This window comes from Anolis carolinensis, unplaced genomic scaffold (genome assembly GCF_035594765.1).
Source record: "Anolis carolinensis isolate JA03-04 unplaced genomic scaffold, rAnoCar3.1.pri scaffold_12, whole genome shotgun sequence".
Classification (NCBI taxonomy): domain Eukaryota; kingdom Metazoa; phylum Chordata; class Lepidosauria; order Squamata; family Dactyloidae; genus Anolis; species Anolis carolinensis.
This window is the reverse complement of record NW_026943823.1, coordinates 20,246,658-20,272,001: the sequence shown is the minus strand read 5'-3', so window position 1 is coordinate 20,272,001 and position 25,344 is coordinate 20,246,658. Positions and strand designations below refer to the sequence as shown.

Sequence of the window (25,344 nt, the reverse complement as noted above, 5' to 3'; positions counted from 1 at the left end):
CTCTCGCTGTCCCTTCAGGATGGATGATAGACCCTGGCTTCATCCGTCACCACTGTGTTACTTTTTAAATATTTTTTGTAAGATGAAAAGGAAGAAGGGGGGGGGGGGGAGAGAGAGAGAGAATTAAGAAAGCTGAAAGATTTTTTTAAAAATCTCATAAAATGCACTTTGCAGATCTCCTTGAACCGAAGGGTAACTTCAAACCCACTTTGCTCAACTCAAAGTGCAAACCGAAGTGTTCCGAGTCGAGATGAAATGGCACGTCTTCAGTGCAAAACATCTTTTTAGTTCATTAAGTAAAGTAATTTTTTTGATTCCAACGTTAATGAACCATTTTTATGGGGGGAAATGGGGGAACTCTTTTGTATTCTTTGAAAGCAAAAAAAAAAAGAAGAAAACACAGTCAAAATAGAAGACCAAGAAAAGAGCAAGAGTTGAAACGCTTTTATATCCTACTAGCTTTGCCCGGCCACGCGTTGCTGTGGCTTATGGGAATCCTTTGTTGGCCAGGTGGAATAGCAGTGAATAGCCTTGCAGCCTCAAAGCCTGGCCGTTTTCTGGAGTTGCTGGAGTAGCACCCTCAATCAAAGAGCCGCTGTGAATCCTGGCTACTTCCTTTGTAGGGGAATAATTGAATTGCACTGAATAGTCTTGCAGCTGAAAAGCCTGGCCACTTTCGACCTTACAGAATCCTTGGTTGGCCAGTTTGAATAGCAATTAATAGTCTCGGTGTGGCAGGTGCAATTAGGCACCTTGATTAGCATTTAATGGCCTTGCAGCTTCAAAGCCTGGCTGCTTCCTGCCTGGGGGAATCCTTTGTTGGGAGGTGTTAGCTGGCCCTGATTGTTTCCTTTCTGGAATTCCCAATTTCCCTGCTTTCAGAGTGTTGCTCTTTATTTACTGTCCTGGTTTTAGAGATGATATTGTCCTGTGTTATTATACCACAGTAATTATTTCATATTATATTTATAATCTTATATTATCTGCTTAGAACTGGATTATATGAGGTCCCTTCTACACAGCTGTGGATTATATGGTAGTGTGGACTCAAGATAATCCAGTTCAAAGCAGATAATATAAGATTATAAATGGGTAATATAGCTGCGTGGAAGGACCTTGAGTCTACACTGCCATATAATCCAGTTTAAATCAGATAATCTGTATTTTATAGGCAGTGTGGATCAGGCCTAAGTGCACTCTGCCTGTGCCCTGGGTGCCATTTCGGCTGAGGGAGTTGCTAGGAAACGAAGGGGGCGGAGCCTAAAAGCAGCAGGGGGAAGGGGCTAAAGGCAGTGGAGCCTACCTTTCTAACTGGCAGTTAGGGGGGGGGGGGAAAGGCTCTTCCTTGTCCTCTGTAATCTGACTACTTTTTAGGTTTTGTTTTTTTTTTAATTGAAAGACATATTTTGGATGACTATGTCTTTTGTGGCCAAATTTGGTGTGATTGGGTTCAGTGGTTTTGTTGTTTACTCCATAGTAAAATGAACATTACATTTATATATACAGCAGAGTCTTACTTATCCAAGCTAAACGGGCTGGCAGAACCTTGGATAAGCGAATATCTTGGATAATAAGGAGGTATTAAGGAAAAGCCTATTAAACATCAAATTAGGTTATGATTTTACAAATTAAGCACCAAAACATCATGTCATACAACAAATTTGACAGAAAAAGTAGTTCAATGCGCAGTTATTCTATGTAGTAATTACTGTATTTAGGAATTTAGCACCAAAATATCACGATATATTGAAAACATTGACTACAAAAATAGCTTGGATAATCCAGAAGCTTGGATAAGCGAAGCTTGGATAAGTGAGAATCTACTGTATATAGATAGATAGATAGATGGGATTTAAATGTGCCTGGGAATAATACACATTGGGCATAGTCAAGGCTTCATTCCAAGTACAGTAGAGTCTCACTAATCCAAGCTAAACGGGCCGGCAGAAGCTTGGATAAGCGAATATCTTGGATTATAAGGACTGATCAAGGAAAAGCCTATTAAACATCAAATTAGGTTATGATTTTACAAATTAAGCACCAAAATATCATGTTTTACAACAAATTTGACAGAAAAAGTAGTTCAATATGCAGTAATGTTATGTTGTAATTACTGTATTTACGAATTTAGCACCAAAATATCACGATATATTGGCAACATTGACTACAAAAATGGCTTGGATTATCCAGAGGCTTGGACAAGCGAGGCTTGGATTAGTGAGACTCTACTGTAAATGTGTGTACAAATATACAGCACAGCACATGTCTATTGAAAAAAGTCTTATGTGGAACTATGGGGCCATTAGGTACAGTGGGTTAAACCGCTGAGCTGCTGAACTTGCTGGCTGAAAGGTTGATGGTTTGAATCCGGAGAGGGGGGTGAGCTCCCGCTGTTAGCCCCAGCTTCTGCCAACCTAGCAAATGTGAATAGATCAATAGGTACCGCTCCAGCAGGAAGGTAATGATGCTCCATGAAGTCATGCTGGCCACATGACCTTGGAGGTGTCTACAGACAACGCCGGCTCTTTGGCTTAGAAATGGAGATGAGCACCAACCCATAGAGTTGGACATGACTGGACTTCATGTCAGGGGAAATCCTTTACCTTTATGGGGCCATTATGACTGAGCTCCAGTATGATGTTTGCCAATAGGGTTGTGCATTTGGACCTGAGCTGACACAACAACTCCACATATATATATCAGCGAGGGGAGTCAGACTGCGTGGTGTGTGGGTTTCTTCAAGCTCCATAAATCATCTTCTCCAGCACCCTGATGAATTGGTTGCAATCGGCTGCCTCACCAATTCCTGTTCAATGTTAGACTCTAAGACGTGTATAGTCTGAAGTCCAAACATTTATTTCAATATCTATAATACATATTTACAAAGCACAGCAAAAGCCATCGCTCTGACCTGGCATTGCTCTTCAGCCTCTTGCCTCGGCAAGCACAGCTCAACACACACAGAGATAAGAAACACATTCCTCAGTCTGAAGGAAGTTCCGACCTCCAAAGCCGGAAATCATGCCTGATAGGTCATAGCAGACTATCAGTCTAACTAGCCTGCTGTTAACTGATTCATTGCTGAAATACACACTCTTGCACAACAGCAGAAAACACTTGATTTACATTTCATACACATACAACCATAATCTAACAATATATATGTGTGTGTGTATGTCCTTCTAAAATATCTAAATAGGAAGACTTATAATCATCTCTATTCAAATTCAAATTCCCATAGACATAAGTCCATTTACAAAAATGTAACACACCAGCAGGATTCTGGCCAATTTCGTTATGTCCTAATCAGACAAACAGATATGGAAATGCACCGTTGTGGATGTCAATAGCATCACTTTATCCATACACAAAGCAAGTTCTTGTCTCTGACTCATTTCTGATGGCATTTCCCTTTCCGCAACACAACTCCAAAAAAAAAATGTTGTCAATCTATTAGTTCTATGGCAGTGACATTTATTTATTTGCTTAGTTATTGAGAAAGACGTTTTCAGCCAGCTGCTCCCCAAGACAAGGAGAATTAGACCGAAAGTTTAATGCAAAGTTAGCAAGATGTGCCGGAACAGGGGATCGGATGCCGAGAGTCATTATGCTCTCCAGTTGTTGCAGACGAGTGATGGATTTCCTCCTTGAATAAATAATTCCAAATAGAACAGAACTTTGTCACAGGATAATGATGTCTCCCTTGCTCCCAGCTGAATGCGGAGACATTTTATGGAAAATAAGTGTGAGGTGTTTATTTTCAAAGCTGGAGACATTTATCCTCTGACAGCCCCGCGTTCGAGTGACTTTATTTCTGCTATATCAAATGACGGATGCAGGCGTAATCATTTTGTCAGGCTGATATTGCTGTGTTAGTAAAGGAAAGGCAGCTCAATCTCCTGGATGCCAAATTGCTACCAAATCACTCAAAATAATGCAACAATGCTGCCTTTCCCCCCCTGAATGAACTGCTTAGTCTCACTCTTACCTGGACCCATATTAATGTTTCAAGTATTTTTTCTTTAGTGGAATCTGATTTTAAAACAATTGCTTATCCCCACAACAACCGTCAAAAGTAGATCTGACAGCGATATTATGACAGGTCCAAGATCAGACAATGACCTTCATGGTTGAGATGCAGATAGGAGGAGACTGGAAGATATTGCTGGAAAATAATAATAATAATAATAATAATAATAATAATAATAATAATAATAACAACAACAACTACTACTACTACTACTACTACTACTACTACTACTACAAAAAAAAAAAAACTTTATTACAGTCCATAGACCCACAGCTGTTGAATAAATAACATACAGGAATTTACAGATCCCTCAATTATAACTGTATTCTCAATTTCCTTCTGACACGATGATGATGATGATGATGATGATGATGATGATGATGCTAGTAATACAATTTTTTTTATATCCCGCTCTATCCCCCTGTGGGTTACAACTTCGGACCCACTGGCTCCCCTTTCCAGCCCATACTGCTAGGTTGGCAGAAGCTAGGGCTAACAGTGGGAGCTCACTCCAACCCGCAGCCTCGAACTGCCAAAGCAACAAACAACCAAGTTCAACATAATCAACATAATAAAAAAAAATCATGAGACAAAACTAAATCATTTCTATTAACAAAACAGACACAAAATTACGCATCCAAGTCAATATCAAGGATTCAAATACAGTAGAGTCTCACTTATCCAAGCTAAACGGGCCGGCAGAAGCTTGGATAAGCAAATATCTTGGATAATAAGGAGGGTTTAAGGAAAAGCCTATTAAACATCAAATTAGGTTATGATTTTACAAATTAAGCACCAAAAACATCATGTTATACAACACATTTGATAGAAAAGGTAGTTCAATACCTAGTAATGTTCTGTTGTAATTACTGTATTTACAAATTTAGCACCAAAATATCACGATATATTGAAAACATTGACTACAAAAATGGCTTGGATAATCCAGAAACTTGGATAAGCGAGGCTTGGATAAGTGAGACTCTACTGTATTATTTTACTCTATTATTATTAAAAGGATACATAAGCACATTTACTCTACTGTACCAGTAAACAGAACTTCAAGATGGATGTGGTCAATTTTAAGGAATAGGTAAAACGTAAATAAATAAAACTTACTGTATATACTCGAGTATAAGCCGACCTGAATATAAGCCGAGGCACCTAATTTTATCACGAGAAAACTGGGAAAACATTGACTCCAGTATAAGCCGAGGGTGGTAAATTTCAGAAATAAAAATAGATACCAAGAAAATTACATGAATTGAGGCATCAGTAGGTTAAAGGTTTTTTGAATATTTACATAAAACTCAAATTTAAGATAAGACTGTCAACTTTGATCAAAACATTATTCTCATCTTCTTCAATGTAAATGCGCTTATGTATCCTTTTAATAATAATAGAGTAAAATAATACATGTAATAATAATAATAATAATAATGGAAAATAATACAAGTAATAATTAATAGAGTAAAATAATAAATGAAATAAGCTGTGCCAAAAGGTCTCAGCCGGCATTTGGAAACAATAGACATTGACAAAATTACGATCTGCCAACTGCAAAAGGCCACCCTGCTGGGATCTGCACGCATCATCCGAAAATACATCACACAGTCCTAGACACTTGGGAAGTGTTCGACTTGCGATTTTGTGATACGAAATCCAGCATATCTATCTTGTTTGCTGTGTCATAATAAAATAATAATAATAAGATCAGAGTGAAATAATACATGTATTATTATTAATAATAAAATAGAGTAAAATAAATGTAATAGTAGCAACAATAATAGAGAAAAATAATAAATGTACCATATATTCTCGAATATAAGCTGACCCCAAGACCTTCACTCGAGTATAAGCCGAGGGGAGCTTTTTCAGTCTTAAAAAAAGGGCTGAAAAACTAGGCTTATACTTGAGTATATACAGTAAATAAAAAGATAAATAAATAAATAAATGGGTGTGTATGGACAGGAGCTGAAAGATTCCAGTTAAGGGTTCACTGCCTTTTGTTTCAAGTTCATGTTAGCAACGACCAAGAGGGTCTTTATTGTTGTCGAAGGCTTTCATGGCCGGGATCACAGGGTTGTTGTATGTCTTTCGGGCTGTGTGGCCATGTTCCAGAAGCATTCTCTCCTGACGTTTCGCCCACATCTATGGCAGGCATCTTCAGGGTGCCTGCCCTACCTCACAACCTCTGAGGATGCCTGCCATAGATGTGGGCGAAACGTCAGGAGAGAATGCTTCTGGAACATGGCCACACAGCCCGAAAGACATACAACAACCCAGGGTCTTTATTTCCTGAGCATTTTGTGTTAACCTGTGGCTACTCCTTGTCTATGTCTGGTTAGGAGAGATTTTCTCCCTTGTCTAGGAGCTCTAGCGGGGCATGAAATGCCTGGTACATATTTCTGAACTAGATGGGAAGGAAGGCTCCACTTCAGGGAGGAATTTACATTCTCTGAAAAGTTTTGGCATGTCATGATTTTGCCCCAGCGGATGCTCTTCAAACACACAGGATCCGCTGTCAACATGGATGCCAGGCTCTTTAATTATTAGTAAGAGATGCCTTCTGTTGACTAATGGGGAGACGGTGCCAAGGTTTTTGGCTAAAGGAAGGAAGCTGGCATTTCTTTGGAACATGGAAAGGAATGAGACGCTTCTTTTCCCCTCCTGGCTGCCTTTCTCCCTCCCTCCCTCCCTCCCTCCCTTCTTTTCTCCACTCCTTTGCTTTTGCTGTCTAGCCTTATAATTTATCCATCCTTCATTTTGGATTCCTTCTGTATGGCCCAGCTTGATTTGCAGTAGCAAAATGACAACTCTACCAGCAGTACCTATAGATATCTATTATTCATTATACCTGGGGCTATAACTCTTAGCGAAAGAGGCATGGACGTGACATCTTTCCCCAGGGAATTGCTTCTTGCCCTCCTTTAGGGAAACTGGAACTCCCAAGGACCAAAACACTGTAGATAACTCAAAACTGGTTTTATTGTTCACAAAAGGTTATCCCATAAGCTGGAAGTTTCAAAGGGGTAAAAGAAAATAAAAGAAAATATACATTACAGTCTTTAATAATAATAATAATGATAATGATAATGATAATGATAATGATAATAATAATAAACTTTATTTATACCCCGCCACCATCTCCCCAATGGGGACTCAGGGCGGCTTACATGGGGCCATGCCCAGAACAATACAATATAAAACAACAAATCATAACGCATTAAACAATACAATAAAAGAAAATATACACTACAGTAAACAAAATCAAAAGAACAGTAGAACAATAAAACTTTGGTTGTCTTAAGTCCAAGGAGCTCTGCAGCTGAGAAGCTTTTCCAGGTCCCTCTTTCTCAATGGCTGTGAATGCTGGAGCAATCCTCAGCCTCAGTCCAAATGGCCTATGTTTGAAGACACAGTCTTCCTCTGATGCCAAAGAACTGATTTGAAGGCGCTTGAGACTCCTCAACATCGTCCAGGTTGGTCTGAACATGAAGCAATAAGGGTAAGAACCTCAGCAGCACATAGAATGGCAGAAATTAAAATTTTGTTTTGCTCCCTCTCTCCTCTGGAATGAAATCTATTCTCTGTCAACAGTCAAGAAAAGTGCAGTCTTTGGATTATTACACCTTCTGAACCACAGCTTGTTAAAGTTACTCTTTTGGAATGCACTCTCCAGAACCCAAAAGCCTGGCCAGTATGGATTCCAAAATGGTATTTCCCCCCAAGTTCTGATTCTGCCCTGCTGTATATATTTCTGTCTTCACTGAACTCCCTGCGGCCATTATTGTTTAGATCCATTAGCCAGCAACCACTTACTGTTTCTTCCACCTTTAAAACAAATCAACAATATTGGGTACTGTTGCACTCTAGCTGCGGAGCAGCACACAGAGTCCAGAAGTAGCTAACTACAGTTTATTTATGTACAAAAGGGAAATGATAATTTCCCAAAAGCAATAGAATGGGTGCTATGAAATAGCAGTAGTCCAAAATACAAAGATCAATAGTCCAAGATAGCAAGGGTACAAATAATCTATGAAGGGACAGGTACATGAAATCCATGAAGTCAAGAGTTTAGGCATAAATCCATAACATGAAACAGGAACATCGACATTATTCCATAGGCATGAAAACAGGAACTTTTCCAACTTCTTTTTGAGAGCTAAACTTGATCTTGATTATATTCCTTCTGTTTATGTGATTGTTTTAGTCAATTGTTATGTTTTGTTTTTGTTTTTAATTCTTATAGCGTTTTATAGTGTTTTCAGTGTTTTATTGTACAATGTTTTATGCTGATTTTATATTGGAAACCGCCCGGAGTCCCTTTCAATACAAATAAACTTTTACTTACTTTTACTTACTACTTACTTGATTTTAAAGCAATGTTGTCTGCTCTGAGGAGACCAGGAAACCAGGTCTTAATTTAAGCTCAAACCTGACCATGAAGCCATGAAGTCACTCCTTCTGCACCTGGGTTTCAAGGAGTGTTTCTCATGAATTCTTTCTGATGCTTTCTTGGGGCTTTCTGATGCTGAGCACAACTCTGGGAAATGTTGTTCAGGGCAGGGACTTTTGCTTTCTCTGGCACTGGGGTCCTCACCTTCCTAGACTACATTTCCCAGAATCCTGTGTTTTCTCCATCTTTATGGCATGCTTTTAAAACAGTCTGCTTGCAGAGAGCTCTTTGTCAATGCAACTCCATCGCTTGATAGAAGCAAGTCTGCTTTCTTGTGCCAAATTTACTTGCCTGTAATACCTTGGATATATCCTGTTTGCTGGGACTTTTGGCTTCCATAAAAAGGACCTTGTCTTATGCTCTGTGTTTCTATGGACTTAATACTTACAGCCTTGGTTTTGTACCTTTCCTTTGGAACTGAACTTTTATCCTTTATGACAGGGGTCCCCAGACTTAGGCCCGGGGGCCGGATGCGGCCCTCCAAGGCCATTGACCTGGCCCCCGCCCTCAGTTTTAGACTTAGGCTCGCCCAAAGTTTGAAATGACTTGAAGGCACAACAACAACAATCCTACTTGATGAGCTCATTAGCCAGAAGCAGGCCCACACTTCCGACTGAAATCCTGATAAGTTTACAGTATATTGGTTAAAATTATTTTTATTTTTAAATATTGTATTGTTTTTTCATTTACCAATATTGTAAATGAAATATTGTAAATGAATGATATGGTAATAATATAATATAATATAATATATTGTAATAAAAATATTGTGTATACATATAATATTGATAATAAATATTATAATGTAATACAATATAATATTTATTTATTTATTACAGTATTTCTACCCCCGCCCTTCTCACCCAATAGGGGACTCAGGGCGGCTAATAATAATAATAATAATACAATATAATAATATTGTATAATGTAATAATATTAATTATATATTACATATTAAATGTAAGATTACTAATAATATTACGCTATAGTGGTATAGTGCAATATCTATATATATAAAAGAGTGATGGCATCACGGCGACCGACAAAACAACAAAACTACAGGCCCCCCAACCTTGAAATTTGACTACACAACCCATCATCCACGGCTCTAGGTTGATACAACAAAAAGAAAAGAAAAATAAAGTCCTAATTAGAGAGAGAGGAATAATTGCTTTTATCCAATTGCTGCCAGTTAGAAGGCTAAGCTCCTCCAACTTGGTCTCCTAGCAACCCAATAAAAAACACTAAAAAAATAATTAAAAACACTAAAAAATTAATACAATAAAATACTATAATAACAGGAAATAACTAAAAATAATACAAGAAAATAATAAAATATAATAAATAAAAATATAACTTACAATAAAATTAATTTAAAAATGCAAATAACGTCAAATAAAAATTACACAACAATTTTTAACCAATACCACCACCACTTTGCCACAGCAACGTGTGGCCAGGCACAGCTAGTAGTAATATATAATGCTAATATTGTGCTATGCTAATAATATAATATATTGTATGTACATACAACTTGTAAGCCGCTCTGAGTCCCCTTCGAGGTGAGAGAGGGTGGGGTAGAAATGTAATAAATAAATAAGTAATTGTTGCTAGTTTTGTTTGTTTGTTTGTTTTGTTTTTGCACTACAAATAAGACATGTGCAGTGAGCATAGGAATTTGCTCGTTTGTTTTTTTTTTTTCTCCAAATGATAATTCGGCCCCTCAACAATCTGAGGGACCATGAACCGGCCCTCCACTTAAAAAGTTTGAGGACCCCTGCTTTATGAACTATTTCTTGCCTATTTTCTTAATAAACTACAAAAGACTACTTCCTGCGTGTGGCTTGGTGTCTTTAGCAAGGTGAAGCTAACCTGAAGTTTATGATTACTGATGTTAGAATGAATGGCTTTTCCCATTCATTTGTGTGCTTAAGCTCTCTCTCTCTTTTCTCTCATACACACAAACACTCAGAGACACATAGAGCAAAACTAAAATGCGTCATATTCTCCTTTCTGATGGTGTTAAAAAGCCAGTGACCCCTGTGATCCATCTCGTCTCCAGCCTTCTTTTAACAATTTTATCTCTCTGTTGTTTTGCGGATGGTGTTTTCCCCCAAGTGTCCCCAGAGAAAGGAATGAGAAAATGTCTTAAAATTACAAGGGGCAGGGGATGATCTTATCAGAGGTTGCCTCTTGTGATAAGGTGCCTCGAGCTGCAAATGTTCGGGGGAAATAAATAAGTACATGCATCATCTTTACAGTCAGCCAAGACCAAGCAGCCTGTGATTTCTCTAAAGAGTCTGCTTTAAATAAAATGATGGAGATGAGGTTATACATCATGTTATGTACTTCTGACTCAGTGGCTCTTGAACCCACCCACTCAGTAGCCTGTTATTTACTGAGAAAGTTTTCTTGGGAAGAAAGAGAAGAAGGAAAAAAGAAAGGGAAATTTGAATGAATGTCAAATGGAAGACACTCGCAGCAAATGTCCTTGGAAGCACTTGTCCATCCGCTTCTTTAGCAATTCACAGGCCTCCTGTTGTTCCCACTCCTTTAGCATTTAGAATGTGTTTATCTGTTACACTGCAATTTGCTGTACATTATTCGAACAGTACAGCATGAGCACATAAAGTTCAAATAAAATAAATCATTTTGCAGTGATGTGGTAGTAACAGAATTACTTTGCAAACTTAGTTTTCTTCGGAATTTTTGGCTACTTTTGAGGGACCTTTTAGAGCAGGCATGGGCAAACTTTAATATTTTATGCTATATGTTGATTACTATGATGGTTTTATTGAAATTGATGTTTTATTGTTGGAATAATTGTTTTATCATTTTATTGTTGTATGTTTTCGGGCTTGGTCCCCATGTAAGCCGTTCCGAGTCCCCACTGGGGAGATGGGGCGGGGTATAAAAATAAAGTTGTTGTTGTTATTATTATTATTATTATTATTATTATTATTATTATTATAAACTTGGGCCCTCTCGGTGTTTTGGACTTTAACTCCCGCAATTCCTAACCGCCTAATAGTCTTGACCTATTGGCCCTCCAGGCAATCAATCAGGGCCGGCATGTAATTAACTCCTGGACTGCTGGAATGCTTGCCGGAACACATATACACAATCCAGCAGCAACAATTGATCGAATATTTCACACTAAAACAACAAAAACACTAACAGTATAAATATGTGAAAGGGTGTCATAAGGAGGAGGGAACAGGCTTGTTTTCTGCTGCCCTCAAAATGGAGCCATGGGTTCAAATTACAGGAAAGGAGATTCCATTGAACATTAGGAAGAACTTCCTGACCGTAAGAAGAGCTATTCAGCAGTGGAACTCTCTGCCTCAGAGTCCAGTGGAAGCTCCTTCCTTGGAAGTTTTTAACAGAGGCTGGATGGCCACCTATTAGAGATATTTGACAGGAAGTTGGACTAGATGGCCCATGCAGTCTCTTCCAATTCTATGATTCTAGGATTCTGGACATTTTCTCAGTCCTGCAGCATGACTCTATAGCAGGGGTCCCCAAACTAAGGCCCGGGGGCCACATGCGGCCCATCGAAGCTATTTATCCGGCCCCCACGGCAGAACAGCAGAAGGGGGTTGGGCTAAATGACCCAAGGGGTCTCTTCTTCTCTTACAACCATTATTATTATTATTATTATTATTATTATTATTAACATTGAGGCTGGGTGGCCATCTGTCAGGGATGCTTTGCTTGTGCTTTTGGTGCACAAAGGCAGAAGGAGCTGGATTAAATGGCCCAAGGGGTCTCTTCCAACCCTCTTGATGATGATGATGATGATTATTATTATTATTACTATTATTACTATTATTACTATTATTAACATTGAGGCTGGGTGGCCATCTGTCAGGGGTGCTTTGCTTGTGCTTTCGGTGCACAAAAGCAGAAGGGGGGTGGACTAAATGGCCCAAGAGGTCTCTTCCAACCCTTATTATTATGATTATGATTATTATTATTATTAACATTGAGGCTGGGTGGCCATCTGTCAGGGATGCTTTGCTTGTGCTTTTGGTGCACAAAGGCAGAAGGAGCTGGATTAAATGGCCCAAGGGGTCTCTTCCAACCCTCTTGATGATGATGATGATGATTATTATTATTATTACTATTATTACTATTATTACTATTATTACTATAATTAACATTGAGGCTGGGTGGCCATCTGTCAGGGGTGCTTTGCTTGTGCTTTCGGTGCACAAAAGCAGAAGGGGGGGTGGACTAAATGGCCCAAGAGCTCTCTTCCAACCCTTATGATTATGATTATTATTATTATTATTATTATTATTATTATTATTATTAACATTGAGACTGGGTGGCCATCTGTCAGGGGTGCTTTGCTTGTGCTTTCGGGGCACAAGGGCAGAAGGGGATTGGACTCAATGGCCCAAAGGGTCTCTTCCAACCCTCTTTATTATTGTTGTTGTTGTTGTTGTTAATTATTATTGCTCGGTGGCCAACTATAGTCCGGCCCTCCTGTTTAAAAAGTTTGGGGACCCCTGATCTATAGTATTCTTCGGCAGGAAGTCTCTTGTTTCAACAAGTTTTGTTATTATCCACTGTTTAGCTTCTCAAAGTATTCTCATCCTTTGCTGGTACTTTTTGAGCTTGCTGGGTGATCCGGGCCAATTTCCAGGCCCATGAATCAGACCTTAGTGATTGGTCTCTAAAGTCGCCCCATCAACAATGTCAACTGCATTAGACTTTGCGAATTGTGCAATGATCCAGCATGCAGCTTTTTAAGAAATTCTCAATAGAGATAACACAATGATTAAGTAGCATTGACAGCTCTCTCTTCTCTCTCTAATGCCATACGGGGGCCCTGGGCGCATTAGCAAAAGAAATCGATTGTTTTCTTTCCCTGCCAGCAATTTCCGACTCCTCGGCTTATCCAAAAGTCATCTAATTGCATGAGGTGGCCCTGATGTTTCCTTGGGGTCAATTGTTGCCTTTGAGTTGGGGACGAGGAGTTTTTGAGCAAAATGGAATTTCCCATTTTGGCTCAAGTGAAATTGTGCATGGGAGCGCCATAAGTCTTCAGAGATGCCTTCATGATGCCTCTGTGCAAACAGGGCTTTTCCTTTGAATGTATATCACTTGGATCTGGCGTAGAAGGTAATTGCTAGTCGGCACCGAAAGGCCAGTCTTAATAGGTATATGGATTAGAATGTTATTTTCTTGGAAGGGCACTGGGGAAAGTACATTAGAAAGTTCATACATCTCGGTTGGTGGGAAAAATGCTTACATTTTCTGAATTTAACTCTGACTCTGATTAGGACTGAAAGGCATTCTAGGCATGTACATTTTTGCTTCTTCCACCTTTACAGGCAAGAAGAAACCAGAAGTTTTCTGCACTATTTCAATAGTTTTTGCATAGTTTCAATGAGTTATTATTATTATTATTATTATTATTATTATTATTATTATTATTATTATTATTATGACACAGCAAACAAGATAGACATGCTGGATTTTGTATCACAAAATCACAACTCAAACACTTCCCAAGTGTCTAGGACTGTGTGATGTATTTTCGGATGATGCGCGCAGATCCCAGTAGGGTGGCCTTTTGCAGTTGGCAGATCGTAATTTTGTCAATGTCTATTGTTTCCAAATGCCGGCTGAGATCTTTCGGCACGGCACCCAATGTGCCCATCACCACCAGGACCACCCGCACTGGTTTCTGCCAGTGGATTATTATTATTATTATTATTATTATTATTATTATTATTATTTTATTATGACACAGCAAACAAGATAGGCATGCTGGATTTCGTATCACAAAATCACAAGTCGAACACTTCGCAAGTGTCTAGGACTGTGTGATGTATTTTCGGATGATGCGTGCAGATCCCAGTCGGGTGGCCTTTTGCAGTTGGCAGATCGTAATTTTGTCAATGTCTATTGTTTCCAAATGCCGGCTGAGATCTTTCGGCACGGCACCCAATGTGCCCATCACCACCGGGACCACCTGCACTGGTTTCTGCCAGAGTCTTTGCAGTTCAATCTTGAGGTCCTGATAGCGGCTGAGTTTTTCCTGTTGTTTCTCGTCAATGCGACTGTCACCTGGGATGGCAACATCAATGATCCAAACCTTTTTCTTTTCCACAACTGTGATGTCTGGTGTGTTGTGTTCCAGAACTTTGTCAGTCTGGATTCGGAAGTCCCACAGTATCTTTGCGTGCTCATTTTCCAAGACTTTTGCAGGTTTGTGATCCCACCAGTTCTTTGCTGCTGGGAGGTGGTACTTGAGGCATAAGTTCCAATGAATCATTTGGGCCACATAGTTGTGCCTCTGTTTGTAGTCTGTCTGTGCAATTTTCTTACAGCAGCTGAGGATATGATCAATGGTTTCTTCGGTTTCCTTGCACAGTCTGCATTTTGGGTCATCAGCTGATTTTTCGATCTTGGCCTGAATTGCATTTGTTCTGATGTCTTGCTCCTGGGCTGCAAGGATCAGGCCTTCTGTCTCTTTCAGGGTTGTTATTATTATTATTATTATTATTATTATTATTATTATTATTATTATTATTAGCTTTATTATTAACTATTACTGTATATACTCGAGTATAAGCCTAGTTTTTCAGCCCTTTTTCAGGGCTGAAAAAGCTCCCCTCGGCTTATACTCGAGTGAGGTCCCTGGCCGGCTTATATTCGGGTCAGTTTATACTCGAGTAGATAGGTAATCAGAATTGGACAGTCTCATCTTATTAAAGTCTTATTATCTTAAATTACAGTTTTATATAAATATTCAAAAACATTTAACCTACCGATGCCTCAAATAATGTAATTTTATTAATTTATTATTAATTTTTATTTTTGAAATTTAGTAATAGCTGCTGCTATTTCCCACCTTGTCTTATACTCAAGTCAATAAGTTTTCCCAGATTTTGTGGTAAAAATTAGGTGCCTCGGCTTATACTCGAGTATATACGGTAATTATTATTTTATTGACACAAAGACATAGTATGACACAGCAAACAAGATCTATATGCTGGATTTCGTATTACAAAATCACAAGTCGAACACTTCCCAAGTGCTTAGGACTGTGTGATATTGTTGTTATTATTATTATTATTATTATTATTATTATTATTATTATTATTATTATTATTTAACACCTTTCTCCCCATAGGGACTCAAAGCGACTAGTGATAGTTATGTATAAAATACCTTAACATTTGGACAAAATAATGTCTTTGCACAGAAAACGTAGAAGACTAGAATATTAGTGAATACAGTGGGCCCTTGGTATCCACTTTGAGTCAAGGGAACCAAATATATAAAATAACAAAATCAACATTTTTGGAATACTATTGAGCCATGGATGCAAAATCCATGGATGTAGAGGATTGATTCTATGCTTCGTTCAGAAAAATGCTGCACTCGCCGAGCTCAGGCAGTGTTGTATTTCAATGTCAGTGTTGACTTTTGTGTAGAGGTGGCTGCCAAGGGAGTGGAGATGGTCTACATTTTCTAATGTTACACCGTTAAGCTGTATTCCTGGCATTGCAGTGGGATTGGTTGATGACTGCTGGAAAAGCACTTTGGTTTTCTCAATGTTCAGTGAGAGGCCGAGCTTCTCGTATGCTTCTGCAAAGGTGTTTAGAGTGGCTTGTATGTCTTCTTCTGAATGCGCACAGACTATATTATCATCAGCGCATTGGAGTTCTATAACAGATGTTGTTGTAACTGTCAGAGTAATGCGCACAGCGTAGCAGCAGATGAATGACATCTGTGGAGTGCAGAACGAAGGAACGTCAGAGACGATGTAAAAAGTATTTACAAAGTTTTACTGAACAAAACAAACAGACTTGCAGACAATGGACATAAGACTTTCGCTCTAGACAAACAGCACAGATTTTCTCAGTAGGCAGAACAGAGCTCATCTGATGCAGTCAGCTATATACAAACACACTTGTAGTCTGGACACTCCTATCTGGCTCCAGCCACATATCCAAGGTCAATACAGCTTCTTACCAAATTAACTCTTTACACACTATAGCATTTCCTGGATGATGTAATACATGCTAGACACAAATTTCATTTAAAAACTACCAATACACAAATCCCACATTAACAGTAACTTTGGTTTTCAGTCTGCTGAGGTTAAATAGCTTGCCATCTGCCCAATAGATGATTTCCTCCCATCTATCTGCTGCTGTCTAGATTAGCTTAAAAGCAATGTCCTACAGTTTGGTCTAATTTTTCCCCATTCCTCTTTTGTCTCCTTTTTCTTTCCTAGCTTTAGTCACGAAGAGGCCACCGCAACCTTTATACCCAATGGAGAATCAGACCACTTTTATAGATATCCAGTTGGGTAAGTTTCTTTCTGGGAAGAAGGGTCAAGGGGAGGGGGGAAGGAATGAAATAAGCATGGTTTGTTGTCTAGTGTTATTACATGGAAAACAGTTGACTGCTTTCTCAAGTGTGGTGGTGGAATTTATTGCATCAGCGGTTTAATACAATGAGTTTGTGAAACATCAGGGAATGGTGTAAGTTGTCTCTTCAGAATGAAGGGGCTGTTGTAGGTTCTTTTGGATTGACCTAGAAGAACACAAGCGTTGAGTAAGGGAAGGGAGATTAATATTTATACCAGGGGTCCCCAAACTTTTTAATCCGAGGGCCGGTCCACAATCCTTCAGACTGCTGAGGGGCCGAATTATCATTTGGAGGAAAAAAAAACGAACAAATTCCTATGCACACTGCACATGTCTTATTTGTAGTGCAAAACAACAACAACAATGAAAGAACAATACAATATTTAAAAATGAAAACAATTGTAACCAGCATAAAGCTATCAGGATTTCAATGGGAAGTGTGGACCTGCTTCTGGCCAATGAGATAATCAAGTGAATTAAGATTATTGTTGTTGTGTGCCTTCAAGTCATTTCAGACTTTGGGCAAGACTAAGTCTAAAATTATTTATTTATTCATTTACTACATTTATTTATTACATTTATCCCGCCCCTCTCACCCTGAAAGGGACTCAGAGCAGCTGTATGTACATACAATATATTATATTATTAGCATAGCACAATATTAGCATTATATATTACTATATTGAACTATACCACTATACTGTAATATGATATGTAATATATAACATATAATTAATATTATTACATGGTATTATTATTATTATTATTATTATTATATTGTATAACATTATAATATTATTATCAATGTTATATGTATATACAATATATCATATTATTAAAACTGATATAAAAATATTATATTATAAAAATGAGGGCGGGGGCCAGGTAAATGACCTTGGAGGGCCGCATCCGGCCCCCGGGCCTTAGTTTGGGGACCCCTGATTTATACTATTTCAGATGGGTTCATTGTGAATGGTCATTTACAATGCATTGGTTTTACAAAGGACTAGCTATGCCTGGCCACGCATTGCTGTGGCTAGGACTTAATTTTTCTTTTCTTTTTGTTGTATGAACGTAGAGGCGTGGATGAGAGGTTGTGCTGTCAATTTTCGAGGTTGTGGGGCGTTTAGTTTAGTTGTTTTGTCCGGTGCCGTGATTCCATTACCCTTTTATATATATATAGATTAGCTGCTCAATGCAGGTGAAAGCAATTATCTCTGGTTTTTTTGAGATGGCTCAACAGAGCTTCTTGTGCTCTTCTGTCAAGAATATTACTATGGGGAATGTCACGATGGACTGGCGTATTTGCTTCCATGCCTCTGACTTGGCAAGGCATTTTGCCCATGCTTCTTACTTCTCATGCCCAGTTCAATTTTTAAAGAAATGGGTGTATTTTGGCTGTTATTCATGTCCTGTTTGTGATTTAGAAGAGAAGGGGAAAGCAGTGCATAAGTAGAGTCTACGTGAAATTATGTTCTTCAACAAATCCAACTATTTATGTGACCTAATTGCAGGCTCAAAGCTGAGATAATACCCCAAGCTGGCTTTGTTCTTCCTAAGAAGCCTTTTCTTCCATTCTTTTATGCGACAACCAAGATCAAAACAATCCCATCAAAGTAAGGCAGAAGCTGAAAACTGGAGCAGCGATCCACTTGTTTTCTCTGTCCTCCATTCCCCAGTGTTAGAAATGTATAATGAGATTCCATGAGAACTCAAAGACGAAGATAAAGAACATCAGCCCAATTATATTAATTTCTTTTCCTCGTGCTGTGCAGACAATAATTTCACCCTGAGAAGTTTGTATTTGAACAGTTAAGATGAGTGGTGGTTTTAACAACAGATTTCGTTCATAAGTTCTGACCCATAGCATTTCTTCTTCTAAAAATTCACATGGCACTTTAATGATAGGCATGTAGGCTTAAGTGGGCTCAACAATATGAAAAGAAGAATCTTTGAGCAGCAATTTATGTTTTAAGCATGTTGCAATTCCCTTCTCCCGCACTGTTTAATTGCAAAGAATACCCAACCTGCAGTTCCAAGTTGTTTGTCTATTGCAGTGATTCCCAAAGTGGGCGCTACCGCCCCCTGGTGGGCGCTGCAGCAATCCAGGGGGGCAGTGATGGCACCTATTAGGACATGGGGGCGGGGCCAGGGGAGGGGCGGGGCCTCTTCCCAACTGCCAGAGACAGGGCTGAGCACTTGAGGCACGTGTTAGAACATGGGGGCGGAGCTAGAGGAGTGGGCGTGGCTTCTTCCCAAGAGCCCGAGACAGGGCTGAGAATCTATTCCTCTCCTGAGGTGCTTGTTGGGACACAGAGGGCGGAGCTAGTTAAGGGGGGGCCGAGACAGGGCTGAGCCTCTATTCCTCTCCTGAGAGGTCTTTTAGGACTGAAGGGTGTGGCTAGGGGCAGGGGCGGGGTTTCTTCCCAAGAGCACAAGACAGGGCTGAGCTTCTATACCTCTCCTGAGAGGCCTTTTAGGACTAAAGAGCAGGGCTAGGGGCGGGGCCTCTTCTCAAGAGCGCGAGACAGGGCTGAGCCTCTATACCTCTCCTGAGAGGCCTTTTAGGACTGAAGGGTGTGGCTAGGGGCAGGGGCGGGGTTTCTTCCCAAGAGCGCGAGACAGGGCTGAGCTTCTATACCTCTCCTGAGAGGCCTTTTAGGACTAAAGAGCAGGGCTAGGGGCGGGGCCTCTTCTCAAGAGCGCGAGACAGGGCTGAGCTTCTATACCTCTCCTGAGAGGCCTTTTAGGACTAAAGAGCAGGGCTAGGGGCGGGGCCTCTTCTCAAGAGCGCGAGACAGGGCTGAGCTTCTATACCTCTCCTGAGAGGCCTTTTAGGACTAAAGAGCAGGGCTAGGGGCGGGGCCTCTTCTCAAGAGCGCGAGACAGGGCTGAGCTTCTATACCTCTCCTGAGAGGCCTTTTAGGACTAAAGAGCAGGGCTAGGGGCGGGGCCTCTTCTCAAGAGCGCGAGACAGGGCTGAGCTTCTATACCTCTCCTGAGAGGCCTTTTAGGACTAAAGAGCAGGGCTAGGGGCGGGGCCTCTTCTCAAGAGCGCGAGACAGGGCTGAGCTTCTATACCTCTCCTGAGAGGCCTTTTAGGACTAAAGAGCAGGGCTAGGGGCGGGGCCTCTTCTCAAGAGCGCGAGACAGGGCTGAGCTTCTATACCTCTCCTGAGAGGCCTTTTAGGACTAAAGAGCAGGGCTAGGGGCGGGGCCTCTTCTCAAGAGCGCGAGACAGGGCTGAGCCTCTATACCTCTCCTGAGAGGCCTTTTAGGACTAATGGGTGGGGCTAGGGGCAAGGGTGGGTCTTCTTCCCAAGAGCACGAGACAGGGCTGAGCCTCTATACTTCTACTGAGAGGTCTTTTAGGACTAATGGATGGGGCTAGGGGTGAGGGCCGGACCTCTTCCCAAGAGCCTGAGACAGGGCTGAGCCTCTGTATACCTCCGCTGAGGCGCTTGTTAGAACACGGGTGTGGGGTATAGAGGTTCAGCCCTATCAGGCACTTGGGAATAGGCCCCACCCCTTACTCTAGCCCCACCCCCTGTGTCCTGGCAGGCACCGCAGGACAGGGATAGAAGCTCAGCCCTGCCTCAGAGCTCGCAACTCCGCCCATCCTAGTCCTGGCCCCGCCCACCTCCCGTCGCAGCCCTGCATCTTGGACTAGGGAAGAGGCTCAGCCCCGCCCTCTTGAGCAGGAGCCACGCCCACCCCTCTAAGCCACGCCCCCTTTCCAGGGGGCACTGAGTAATATTTTTTCTGGAAAGGGGGTGGCAGGCCAAATAAGTTTGGGAACCACTGATCTAAACCTTCATCCAAGTCATTTATAAAGACGTTGAACAGAACTGGGCCCATGACCGAACACTCCTTACGGCACTCCACTAGTCATTTCTTTCCATTGGTGAGCATCCTTTGGGTTTGTGTTCTTAACCAAATACAGATCCACCTTCATACCAATGTGGAAATGTGACTGGTGAGCGATTAAATGCATATCTTTTCTTCCGATACGCATTTAATCCCAGCCTCTTTATCTCAGTTGGTTGGGAGAGAGAAAGAAGAGCAATGGCAGGAAGCCATCTCCCCCTTAACATGGCAACAGATTTTACATTAATCAATCCCTCTGAACAGTTTGTTCAACATGTTTCCAAAAAAAATCCAAAGATAATGTACAACATTGCCTGAAATGCCTTCTTTGTTTTTGGTTCGCCGCTTTTGAGAACTTGCTAGTTTTGCATTTTGAGAGGACAGATTTGGAAACATGACTGGAGACAGTTCTGCATTTATGTTCAGGGGAAAAGAACAGACGTTGAAAGTGGGCTACGTTTACAAGCCTATCTCTTTCTTATTTAAAAGAATAATAATACTAATACTAACAAGGACGTTTTCTAAATGTCTCCACACTGTGACTTTTGCATTCATTTCACTAGGCTTGTTGGGAGAATGAGTTATTGGGATGTGAACGGCTCATATACTCTGTAAATTACAGGAGAGTAACATTCTGCTGCTATTTTGACCTTTTCAGCATTCTGCAATTTGCTCGGCTGTTCCATTCAGCTTTTCGCATTGTTTACAGCTTTATTAAATGGGCAGAAAGGAGCCAAATGGGCAGCCAATCAAAATACACAGTACTGGGAAAGGTCAGGACCATGCATCAGGCTATTTTCCCCACAGTTGGCTATCAAAGATTATGGCATCTAGATACATTGAACGGGGTGGTTTTTAATGAGAGAGAAATAGGCCATGGGATTTCCTAATTGGCTTCAATGGAGCAACAACTGAGCATGAATAATTCTTCTGTGTTGATTAACACAGAGAAGAACACACACACACACACACACACACACACACACACAAACATTGAATGATATCACTTTGGGCATCTTCTCAAGACAAGCTACCATGAATGAATGCTGTCAAAGTTCTTTCCAGATTTTTAGGACTGCAGTTCCCATCTACTTTGGCTAGCTGGAGAATTGTGGGAGGTTTTATCACTGCAGGATCAAGAACGAGAACATGTGTACAAATGTTCTTTATTTCCCTACTTCAGGTCTGAGCCCAATTTCCCTAGCAGAAACTGCATGAAAGAACACAATGTGAGTAGAGCAGGCATGGTGTTGTGACTCAGCGAGAGCATCAGAGTGACTCTGATGGGGATTATGGGATTCAGGTTCAAGATGATGAGATTCAGGTTCACGATGACTCTGATGGAAATTATGGGATTCAGGTTCAAGATGATGAGATTCAGGTTCACGATGACTCTGATGGGAATTATGGGATTCAGGTTCAAGATGATGAGATTCAGGTTAATAATATTAATTAGATATTATATATTAAATGTAATATTACTAATATGATTACAATGTAATCATATAGTACAATATAGTAATTTAATGCTAATATTGTACTATGCCAATAATATAACGTATTGTATGTGAATGGAATTTGTAAGCCGCTCTGAGTCCCCTTTTGGGTGCGAAGTGCGGCATACAAATGTAGTAAATAAATGAATGAATGAAAGAATAAATGCCTAAAATGAATGCCAAAAAAAAAAAGGTCGGAGCCATCACCGAAAGCTGGGACACGAAACAGGCCAAGGTTTACCCCGAATGCACAACCCGAGTATCAAACTGCATGAATTCTACAGTGCAGATGCACCCTGTGTCTCCAACTTCTCAAGGGAGAGCCTGCTGTTTGAAATGCTGTTCAGTCCAAGACCGATTTCAAGTTAATAAATAAACATCAGAAGGGAGAGCAGAGGCTTGGAAGTTGCTCACCAACATGTAGTTCCTACAGCAGATGGAGTTAGGGATGTAAATGTCTGCTCATTTCATTCTTGGATGCAAGAATGAATAATTTCAACAGTTGTCTCCTCGCGGGTTGAGATATGGAAGTTTTTGTACAGCTTTATATTCTTTCCAAAATATATAAAAAATAAAACAAAAAAAATGCTCAAAAACTATTAATTATTATTATTACAGTAGAGCCTCACTTATCCAAGTGCTGTGCTGTATATTTGTACACACATTTACAGTAGAGTCTCACTAATCCAAGCCTCGCTTGTCCAAGCCTCGCTTATCCAACGTTCTGGATTATCCAATGAATTTTTGTAGTCAATGTTTTCAATATATCGTGATATTTTGGTGCTAAATTCGTAAATACAGTAATTACAACATAGTATTACTGCATATTGAACTGCTTTTTCTGTCAAATTTGTTGTAAAACATGATGTTTTGGTGCTTAATTTGTAAAATCATAACCTAATTTGATGGTTAATAGGCTTTTCCTTATTACATTAGAGTCTCACTTATCCAACATTTGCTTAACCAACGTTCTGGGTTATCCAATGAATTTTTGTAGTCAATGTTTTCAATATATCGTGATATTTTGGTGCTAAATTCGTAAACACAGTAATTACTACATAGTATTACTGCATATTGAACTACTTTTTCTGTCAAATTTGTTGTTTAACATGATGTTTTGGTGCTTAATTTGTAAAATCATAACTTAATTTGGTGTTTAATAGGCTTCTCCTTAATCTCTCCGTGTTATCCAACATATTCGCTTATCCAACGTTCTGCCAGCCCGTTTATGTTGGATAAGTGAGACTCTGCTGTATTACATTTATTATTTTACTCTATTATTGTTGTTACTTTTACATTTATTTTACTCTATTTTTATTATTATTAATACATTTATTATTTTACTCTATTTATTAAAACATTTATTATTTCACTCTATTATCATTAAAAGGATACATAAGCACATTTACATTGAAGAAGATGAAAATAATGATTTAATCAGAGTTCAATATCTTAAATTACAGTTTGATGTAAAGATTCAAAAACATTTAAACTACTGAGGCCTCAATTAATGTAATTTTATTGGTATCTCGGCTTATACTGGAGTCAATGTTTTCCCAGTTTTTTTGCGGTAAAATTAGGTGCCTTGGCTTATATTCGGGTCGGCTTATACTCGAGTATATACGGTATATAAAACAAATGCACGTCTTATGCAAATGCTTTGTCTCACTTTGTTAGTGGATTTTCTTCTCTTTTGTGTGTCTTCCTCTAGTGCATAGAGATGTATTATGGGCCTTGGGGGCCCCAGCATTGTAATTACAGGCATTTCAATGGAGCATGTGCAAAATAAATGATTATCAGTTTAACTTCCGGCAGAGTTCCAGCCTCGTAGTTTACTGCGAGGGGCTCCAATTATGTTGCTCACAAATAGTCCTGCATGCTTTGCTGCTCAAGCTTCCCGATCCTCTGCTAACTCAAAGCATTTTCCATCCTTCACTGCCCCAACTGAATAGTCTACAGGCACAGGAATTTACATATATTACAGCTATCCATGATTAAGCTACAAATTATAGTTCAGTGATCCAGAGACAATGACTAGAGCTGGGTGAATAATTAATTAACAGCAGGTAATTTATTTGCGGGATTTCTGCCTTCCTTCTCTCTTTGCAAATTGGGCATGAACAGACAGGGCGAGGGCTTCTTTGATGCATCCAAATTGTTTTGGTAAATAATAATTCTTTCCTTATCTGGACCACTTCCATAGTGATTTGCTAGAATTCATTAAATATAATCCACGGCAGTGTTGTTTTCGGTGTCAACAGGATAGCTGTTATGACTCAGCCTTTGCCTTTGTGTGATTCTGATGAGGATTCTGGGATGCGAGTGCCTAATGATGGGATTCAGATTCAGGATCAGGTTCAGGATGAGTTTCAGGATGTCTCTGATGGGATTCTGATTTTGCGTAATGTAGTGTATATTGGGTTGTTGTATGTCTTTCGGGCTGTGTGGCCATGTTCCAGAAGTATTCTCTCCTGACGTTTTGCCCACATCTATGGCAGGCATCCTCTCCCAAAAGACATACAACAACCCTGTGATCCTGGCCATGAAAGCCTTCGACAACACATTGTAGTGTATATTATCATTTATTGTATTGTTCAATGTGTTATGATTTGTTGTTCTATTTATATTCTGTTATATTGTATTGTTCTGGGCATGGCCCCATGTAAGCCGCCCTGAGTCCCCCTTGGGGAGATGGTGGCGGGGTATAAATAAAGTTTATTATTATTATTATTATTATTATTATTATTATTATTATTATTATTATTATTAAGCTGCAAAGTGTGGCTGCTGTGGGAAATGAAGGGCAAGGAGGTTTTCCCATGGGAAGAAATGCAGTTGTTTCTGATGATGGAATTAAGGTGTCGGAAACAGAAAGTAGCTCTGATAACACTAATGGGCTCAACAGCCTTGACACTGGGGTCGCTGAGCTTGATTGTGCTAGTCGTCTGTAATTTCAGGGCATGCGAAGGAGTCTTCGAATACCAAACAAACAAGAAGCCAAAGGGCAAAAGAATGATTTCATGCTATGCTTTTAAAAAGGGTTTGTTGGGAGAGAGATCTTTGTCAAAAGCAACTTCTTAGCTTGAGTCAAGAACCAAG

General features: G+C 39.9%; 1 protein-coding gene across 3 annotated transcripts in view; it reads left to right on the top strand.

Annotated features, from left to right (window-relative positions):
* Positions 1-25,344, top strand: part of il1rapl2 (interleukin 1 receptor accessory protein like 2) — a 584,424-nt gene that overhangs the window by 436,069 nt on the left and 123,011 nt on the right. For all 3 annotated transcript variants that reach the window (XM_062963793.1, XM_008119838.2, XM_008119837.3), the window contains exon 6: positions 16,747-16,821. In XM_062963793.1, the coding sequence (XP_062819863.1) occupies positions 16,747-16,821 (75 nt within the window). The remainder of the gene's footprint in view (positions 1-16,746; positions 16,822-25,344) is intronic.